Consider the following 9266-nt stretch of genomic DNA (forward strand, 5'->3'; position numbering starts at 1 on the left):
CTCCCGGAGACGCGCTGCTATTGTTATTTTCTTCCCACTCGATACCTAGGATGAACTTGCGTCCTTTCCGTAATCCGCCATGGAATTCTGCTCCCGGCTTCTAGACCTCCAGAGCCAAAGACACCCCAGACAACAGACGCCCATGCGCAGCGTATAGCAGTAACTCCCCAGCTCGGTTTCTGTGCCGTAGTTTACAGTATTTATTATATATATTGTTATTATAGCATTTTTGATACCTCATATTTCTGTTTACACATTTGAAAGCCGCTAAGTAATTCTCTCATTAATTAAAAAAAAAACAAACCACTACTCTAGAGAATGGCTGCTACTACTGCTGCTGTTATTAATCCATTATGGATGCTTATCTTGGGCTTCATCATTGCATTTATCTTGGCATTCTCCGTGGGAGCCAATGATGTAGCAAATTCGTTTGGTACAGCTGTGGGCTCAGGTGTAGTGACCCTGAAGCAAGCCTGTATCTTAGCTAGCATCTTTGAAACTGTGGGCTCTGTCTTACTGGGGGCCAAAGTGAGCCAAACCATCCGGCAAGGCTTGATTGATGTGGAGATGTACAACTCAACCCAGGAACTGATGGCAGGCTCAGTCAGTGCTATGTTTGGTAAGTTCTTTTTATGTACTGTACTCTTAGTGGTGGATGAGCAAATCTGTAACATGGGTGGTTCCATTTTGGTGCTAAATCTTTCAGATTATTTCCATCGAATGCATTGCTTACATAATGGAGTTTTGCCATTTACTTAATTAAATTTGACTCTGTTTCAGGTTCTGCGGTGTGGCAACTAGGGGCTTCGTTTTTGAAGCTCCCCATTTCTGGGACCCATTGTATTGTTGGTGCAACCATTGGTTTCTCTCTTGTGGCCAAGGGGCAGGAGGGTGTCAAGTGGTCTGAACTGATAAAAATTGGTATGTTAAATTCTGAATGGCTTAATTTTATTTTTGTCATAGGTTATCGTTATATTATGTATGTTAATATATGGTGTGAAGTAGAGGGACAGATTTAGGAGATTTGAAAATAGAGCATGTAAGTACTTTTTACTTCTTGGGTTCCATTAGTTGATCTTTTTTTCTTAATGTGTTCTCTTTCAGTGATGTCTTGGTTCGTCTCTCCACTACTTTCTGGTATTATGTCTGGAGCTTTATTCTTCCTTGTTCGTGCATTCATCCTTCGTAAGGTAATCTTTCTCCTCCCTGACCTTTCATGGGTCATACTCAGTCTTACTCAAACTCTGCATTCTTGCAGATGTGATTGGTATGTAGGTATGTGGCCTTGGGAAGTTATAAAAGTTCTTTGTTCTTTATACATATGTTGTGCAACTCTGAAAAAAGCAAGTTTTTAGTACCCAAGAGGGCATTCAGGAAGGAAAAATTGAATACCATCAGATGCGAAGAAGAGACTGAAATGAAACAATCTCGAAGTTTATTTAAAAGTGGCTTTCTCTAGCTGTATGCACATAAATACTTTAAACCGCCATTATTCAGGCCAGTTCTAATTGTAAGCTTGGTGTTCAACAAATCATAATATCCCCTGTGGCTTTCTCTAAGGTGCCAGTGATGGATCTTTACAGAATTGACTAGCCTATCCAGTTTATAAGCTTCTAGATGAAGGCCCTACCTCCCATAGTTAATCCAGTTTTTCAGAATAGGTGAAAGTAAACTGTAAAAATAGATGGAGTTTTTTGAGGGGAGCAAAACATTCAGGCAACCATTTAATTTCCTGTTTATTTGAAAATTCCTTTTGACTTTACAGGCCCAGTTGCATTTTTTTTTTTTTAATCAAGAAGTCTAATGTTGGCTCCAAAATAAATGTAGACAATAAGGGATTATGTTGGTATTGGACTAAATTGCAGTAAGAATAAATGCATTTTTCTCAAGGAACAAAGTTGTCCTTTTTCCAAGGTGAATGGCTTTTAACTGTCCATTGTTGAGTTCTTTGAAAAGTGCTCCTCAACTGGAAATTTGAGTGAAGAGAGATAGGTAGCTTAATCCCAAGGGGTACAAATGTATTTACACCCCACTTTTCTGGTCTAGTTTTAAGCTTATCTGGGGAAGGATTTGTGTCTGTCTCCTTAGAAGTCCTGTAACTGGTAAAGTGACTCACTAATCACTATTACGCACAGACTGAGTCCAGCAAAACATAACAGTTTAACACTTTGAACATTTGAGACGTCTACAGCTTGGCATAATATGACTGTGAGGAAACAGTTAAGTTGGGTACTGTTTCACCAAGCAGGTATGATTAGCACCCACCCCTACCTCTCACAACTGTGCTGTATGATAATATAATGCATAAATTTGAGGCTCTCAGTGATCAAGGGCCTGAGTTTTTAGTGTTCTTTATTAGAGCCCTATATCCCACTACATAATAGAGAATCAGAAGAATTCATAGGAATCCCTTGTTAGGGATTCCTGCTTTATAAGGGTTTATACTGGCCTGTTTGATTTATTGGGAATAGATCATTCTGATTTTGGAGAGGCTTTGTGTGTCTAATTTCCACAAAACAAATTGTTTTCCTTTCTGGAGGGAGAAATGTGAGGTGAAGAGAGGGATATTTAGGTACCTAGAACCTCTCGCAAGCACAAGGTTTTGAGTTCAGTCCCCAGTACCAAAAAAAAGAATGATTAGAACAGTGTTTAAAACAAGGCTGTCTTTGCGGATCTCCACACATGTACACATGCCAGTCTTAATAACAGATGACTGTTTAGCTGAGTGTCAACATTTGTAGTTACTGTTGAGTTTTAAATTTTAAGAAAACATTCTTAGACCGATAAGCTTTGGAATCTTAGCTGCTGTAATCTGAGTATTGGACTAAGGTCTGTTCCAACTGCTACAGTTTATTTGGTCTTAAAAAGGACAAAATACTCTATTTCAAAAATGCTGCATATTGAAAATCTACTGTTTTCTGACTTTTTCCAAAGGGGTTAATTTAGTTGGAAGAATGGAGGTGAGCTACTTCTGTGAAGACTTGTAGCATTAAATAGAACAGGTGAAGGGAAAAGTTATCCTGTTGGATATTTAAATTCTGAAAGGAAAAACCCAGCTTTCTGCATTTTCCCATTTGTTAGCATAGTTACCTTAAATATATCCAGATTATCGTCCTTTTATTTTAGACAAAAACATACAGGAATATCCAATATATGAAAAATAAAGCTGCTGTGATGAAAAGTGGGGGATTATGAAGACCCCTTTTCCTGTTTTATATAACTAGATCATGAAGCATTCACATTTTCAGGTAAAGTTTTAAGGTGTTAAATAGATCGTACAGTAATAAAATTATTTCATAAAATCATTAATCCTTGTTACCTCTGAGACTGGGAGGAGGAAGAAGGAACTCTTTATCTCAGGTAATACTTAATTGGGTTGTATGAGAAAATAAGTACATAAATTGCTTTACTCATCACATTGTGATTTATTGATGCTGTATTATCAGATAATAGAATATTTGAAAAATCTGTTAGAAATTCTTATAAAGTCTATAGAATATTCTGTAATGTCTGTAGATTCCTAATGGGTTTCAGTCTTTAGGTTGGGGGCATTAAGTTTTTTGGGAGAATTTTCTTAAAACTGGGTAGCCTTTTGAAGAAAAATAGATGCCTTGGGTTCTTAACCTTGTTAAGTCTTTAGGTTGTGACCAATACTATTGTTACTCAGAGATAATTTATAGTTCCTGGGTTCTTTAAGGTTTTATTTTTGTTTTGTCTTATTTTGCTGTTAGTATTCTTTCAAACAGTGGATAAGAGAGTTAAAATTAAGATTGGTTTTCAGGAAGGGCTTATCCTGATTAAGAATGATATCCTTATCCACACAAGGGTCTGTAAACTTTCTCTTCTGTTTTGATCTTAAGCCACTACCTCCATCTCCCCAAAGTATTGATACATTTTTTTTTTTTGTCAGAAGTTTTAGCATTTCTTGGGTCTTTCCCTCTGTCTCTTCTTCCCCAATATTTTCTGTTGGAATGGTGGTAAAAATAGCATTAAATCTTTAGGCTGTCTTGGAAGATTAGCCTTCTCAAATAATTTAAATCTGTTTCCTTATTCTTGTTTTAATTGGGTGTTTTTCTATAGAATTAATAAACATTAATTGTAAGTGGAACTCATTTTCAGTCACGCTGGCCTTCACTCTTCTTAAAAATAGCAAAATTTTGCCTCTGAGCCATTTTACTTTCTGATACTTATGTCCATCCCCACTATCTGAGTTTTTATCTTTCTCTCTCCTGAGACATTTAAGTCTTTCCTCAAGTGATAACTCCCTAACCTCCTTCAGTTAAAATGTGCTCATCCTTCTATCAGTGTGTCTTTACCCTTCTTTATTTCACAGTATTTGTCAATGCTTTACCATACCAGAATATGGAATGTCAATTCTACAAAGACAGGGACTTACTTGGTCTCATTCCCTCTTATGCTTCAGTGCCCAGCCAGAATAGTTCCTTTTTTTTTTTTTTTTTTTTTTTTTTTGGTACCAGGGAATCTAATGCAGGACCTTGCCCTTTGGAGGTAGGTGTGGTGCCACTGAGCTAAATCCCCAGCCCTCCAGAATAGTTCTTGACAGTCTCTTGGCTGAATGACTAGTGAACAGTTGATTTTTATCTTTGCACTTGGGTAAAGCACTGATTATATAGGTAATGCTGTGCCTTACCATATACAGTATTTAGATAAAGTGGTTGTTGCACATACCTGCTACATGTTTTATTTTATTATTTTATTATTTTATTTTTATTTTTTTTTGGAACCGGGGATTGAACTCGGATCCTTGCACTTGCAAGGCAGACCACCAAACCGCTGAGCTAAATCCCCGGCCTTAACATGTTTTATTTTTAATATTTGAAGCATAAGGTTAAGTAGGAATATTCAAATCTTATGGTCTATTTCTGTCATCTTTTATGTCTCAGGCATTTAAGCTTACATAGAAACTTCAGGTACTGTGGAACTTGGTATTGAAGCTTATTATTTAGGATGTTATCAATCACTATTATAGGTAGTCTTTTTTTGGGGGGGTTTATATATATATATTTTTTTCTAATTGAATTTATTGGTACAATCTAGGTATACACTATAGTTACATTCATCATTGGGATCTTGTACCTTTACATGACAGGTCTTGGTTCTCATTTTTTTGTTATAGGTAGTCTTGTTAAAAAATAACATAGGAAAAGTCCCTTTAAGTAGAAGATAGAATTAGTTTTCTTAACAAGACTTTTAGGAAAAACTTAGTTTGCCTTGGAAATTACTATAAGACCATTCATTGTTAGCATTGAAATTCCAAAACTTGTCCTGTTACAGGTTTTTCTAGAAATGGGTTAACTTTTTACAGCTTTTAAGATACTGATCTTAATGTTTTACAGGCAGACCCAGTTCCTAATGGTTTACGAGCTTTGCCTGTTTTTTATGCCTGTACAATTGGAATAAATCTCTTTTCCATCATGTATACTGGAGCACCGTGTAAGTACATATCAAAATATTTAAATGTGAATTTAACGTTATTTATAAAACTTGCATTAAATGCCCAATTTACCCCTTTTTGCTTTACAGGGCTGAAATCTCCTAGAAGGTGGCTGGCCTGTGCCCATTTCAGAAGGCTGCAGGCTAGTGTATGCTGAGTTAACCTAGATAGTTTTTCAACCAAAGAGACCTGCTCAGATTCTAAATCACTACAGACCTTTCCTCTTTAGTCTTCACAGGATCCACCGATAATATGATCTTCTCCCTCCTTTTCTCCTATCTATGCTAAAAATGCTGGAATTGATACTGATTTCAACTACTGAAGAGTCACTAGTTACATATCTGTTCTTCACTAATCGGTCACTTAGGACTGGTTTGCTGGATATCATTTTCTCTCCCAAACGGAGCTACTTCTGTTCCTAAGCACTAAATTTACTCCTCTGAATCTGCTTGAATGAGAAGAGTTGAGATGTTTAACACCTGTTCTAAGTACACTGAGAAGAAGAATTCATGCAGCTAAGAGGAAGTATAACTTGTGAGAATGTAAAGGTTGAAGTGTTGATTGCTTTCATACTGGGACTAAGACAAGGCATGAATTAAGTTATGGCACTGTTTAATTTGCCAGCTACAAGAGATTAATAACTTGTATCTTGTCAAGCAGAACTACAGTTTTGGCTTCTAGGCTTATTTAGCCTGGTGGTTCTTGAGTTCATAAGTCAGTGGCTTTTAAGTCTTTTGCCTGTGACCTACTGGAAGAGATACATTGTGTGTTGCTGCCCAGCGCACACATGCACATATATGTAGGCACAGACACGTATGTATGTACCTGTGCACATATATGTGTTTACATACATAGAAAGTAGTGTCAGGAAGCAATTTATTCTATGTGCTATGTACTCATATTTTCAAATATTTTAACTTTTTAGGGCTTATTTTGGCTTATTACTTTGATTTCATTTTTGACTAATGGATTGTAACTTGCTTCTTAAGTCTCCAAATAAGTCACTGATGTGGAGCTCATATTTTTGACCTTGCCTTTATTGGAATATCAGGAAAGGAACAGACAACTCTATGAGAATATTGGCCTTGGAGGGTGCCACACTTCTTACTGAGTGCTATATGTGAAAAAAGGCTTATATGCCCAATTCCTTCTGTTACAAATTGAGTTCTTCATGCTAAACTGAAAAGACTTCCATGAATCTAATCATTTGTGATTTATGTGTTAGTACAAAAGGTTAAATCAGATTGGAAATAAATTTTCAGTCCTCTTTTTTTATGTGTGTGGGGTAATTGAACCCAGGGCCCTTGTACTGAGTTTAACCCCCCCACCTGCCTCTTAAAAATTTTGATATAGCCTCAGTAAGTTTATCGTGCTGGGCTTAAATGATTTTTCTGCCTCAGCCTCCCAGAGTGCTGGGATCACAGACACGTACCACCTTCCCTGACTTTTTCAGTCATTTTTGAAAATGAGAACTTGGATAACTTTTGTTCTATTGTTTATGAATCATTTACAAGAAAACCCATTCTTTCATTTCCCCTTTTATTTCCCCTTTTGACTTAAAATGTAGATAAATGTAAATTGTGATAGAGACTGATTAAATTTCATGTATATTTTAGCTTATATAACTAAAAGGTCAAAATTGGAAGTAGACATTTAAAAAGACTACTAGTCATAGAACTTGAGTTTTGAAGAACCTCAGTTTATATCTGATTTTTACATATTTTGGGGGAGGCATTTAATTTCCATTTGATAGGTTATTTAATACCTAATGAGCAAAATAAGCAAAACAAGCTTAAGCAACTAAGCTGTTTAAACTGCACATCATTGTAACATCTCTAAGGCTTAGATAGAATTGTGTGGCGTTTTCTTTCTGGCTTTAGGCAGGCAGGTAGGAGCCTTATGAGAAAGTGACAAGCAGACGATAATACTGGTCCTTGAACCATGTGAAAAAGTATTGGTGGGCACATCTCTTCAAGATAGGGCTTTTTAGTGAAACTACCACTAAATTCTTTTGTTTGTGAAAGACAGCTATATTCTTTAAACTTATCTTCCCATAGATAATATTTCAAATGAATACATTCGCGCAAATGTAGTATGTGGCAGTTAGACTGGGTGGGTAATGGATGCTTCACTTTGTTTAATGGCTAGTCACAGTTCCTCAGATGTGATTGTTACATCTTTTGCCAAGAAATGAAAAAGGTAGACCATGAAAAGACTGAGGACATGAGTCCAGCAGATGTTTACTGGGGCCAGACTGATGTGGGTTTAAGATGTGGGGTTTTCTTCCCAATTTGTGTATCTACCAGAATATACCTGGAATTGAAGCTATCAGCAGTTGTCAAGGGTGTTGGGCTGGATTGGGGAAGCCCTGTGTTCCTACATGAGGGTTTACACATTATCGCAGGGGGCTGTTGCCCTGGGGTTTTCAAGATACACCGTTTTATCTCCTAGTGCTGGGCTTTGACAAACTTCCTCTGTGGGGTACCATCCTCATCTCGGTGGGATGTGCAGTTTTCTGTGCCCTTTTCGTCTGGTTCTTTGTATGTCCCAGGATGAAGAGAAAAATCGAACGTAAGTAAATATTTGTAGCAGAAATGTTTTAACTAGTAGTGTTTATTTTTGTTTAGCTACTTGTAAACTTCAGTGTTTGCATAGATTGGCAAACTAAGATTTTAAGTGGAAATTTGTAAATATGGTTTTATTTTCCAAACTATTTTACATGGATTTAAAATTACCTGAGACCTAGTCATAAAGAACATTCAACTTAAGTTGGAGAGACAAGCTAGGCATTTAATCTTTTTTTAAAGCATACTTTGGTCAATAGCCAGTGGCATAAAGAGAAATTGTAGCCTGCATTAATTGACAAGTGAGAGGATAGCTTCATGGAAATAAGGGCTACACACAAAATGTTTACATAGTATGCATAGTTGCAGACTAGCAAAACAAAGCATAATGTATGCAGCTAACCTCAGATACGTTTTAGAATGCACACACATGTTCGTTGCATATTGTTTGTGCTAGAATTATACAAATTCTACAGGTAAGCATTTTCAAGTGTCATAAAGGAATTGTGTAGGTCATTACAACACTTTATTATGTAATTAAATACTGAATATTGTAAATTTTGTTTGGAATCAGTCTTATTTAAATCTTCCTTTTTTTCCTTGTATTCCTTTTTTGACTGGTTGAGATCTTTTCAAGAATTTTCTGCCTTGCTCATCTGTGTAAGTGCTAGGTTAGCAATGTAAAGTTTATTCTTCATCAGTGGAGAGATGCACAGACTGCAGTGGCAGCAGGAAGAATGCTGCGTCACCACAGCCAAGCTGAGGAGCCTCCAAGAGGCTCTGAGCTACTGGCTATGCCGCATGTGCAGTGGCAGCAAGGTTTTCAGGACTCTTTGACCTCGTTTTTCCCTCAGTCTGGGAGAAGTGCGATAAATCTTGCTCTAATGCTAGTCTAATATGATGAGATGCCAGAACTGATGGGTGAACATACTGAGCACTGGATTGATAATGGAAAATACTCCTGTCAGATTATGGGATTAGGACTATAAAGTACATCTCTTTGTTTTGTAGATGTAGATGTTAAAGTTGTCATTTTCAGTTAGCTGCCTTGATATGTTACTTTGCTTGAACTGTTGGACTGAAATTTGGGTCACTGCTTTTTAAAGAAATATGTGAGTTAGGGGCAGTCTAGCTTTTAAGTTGACTGCTAAGCCCAAGCTTGAGCTGCCTTCCATTGCAGGGATCTGAGAAGGACTTTTGCATTTGTAAAGGGTTGTTAAAAAAAAAAAAAAAAAAAAAAAATGTGT

At 36.8% G+C, this 9266-nt stretch overlaps 1 protein-coding gene across 1 annotated transcript in view; it reads left to right on the plus strand.

Annotated features, from left to right (window-relative positions):
- Window positions 1–6: 6 nt before the first annotated feature.
- Slc20a1 (solute carrier family 20 member 1) overlaps window positions 7–9266 on the plus strand; it is a 13374-nt gene continuing 4114 nt past the window's right edge. Inside the window, exons 1-5 of the mRNA XM_010639498.3 lie at window positions 7–619; window positions 781–921; window positions 1105–1190; window positions 5358–5454; window positions 7907–8026. Of these exons, the coding sequence (XP_010637800.1) occupies window positions 319–619; window positions 781–921; window positions 1105–1190; window positions 5358–5454; window positions 7907–8026 (745 nt within the window). The 5' untranslated portion in view covers window positions 7–318. The remainder of the gene's footprint in view (window positions 620–780; window positions 922–1104; window positions 1191–5357; window positions 5455–7906; window positions 8027–9266) is intronic.

Source organism: Fukomys damarensis, unplaced genomic scaffold (assembly GCF_012274545.1).
Source record: "Fukomys damarensis isolate Sample0158 unplaced genomic scaffold, DMR_v1.0_HiC HiC_scaffold_9, whole genome shotgun sequence".
Classification (NCBI taxonomy): domain Eukaryota; kingdom Metazoa; phylum Chordata; class Mammalia; order Rodentia; family Bathyergidae; genus Fukomys; species Fukomys damarensis.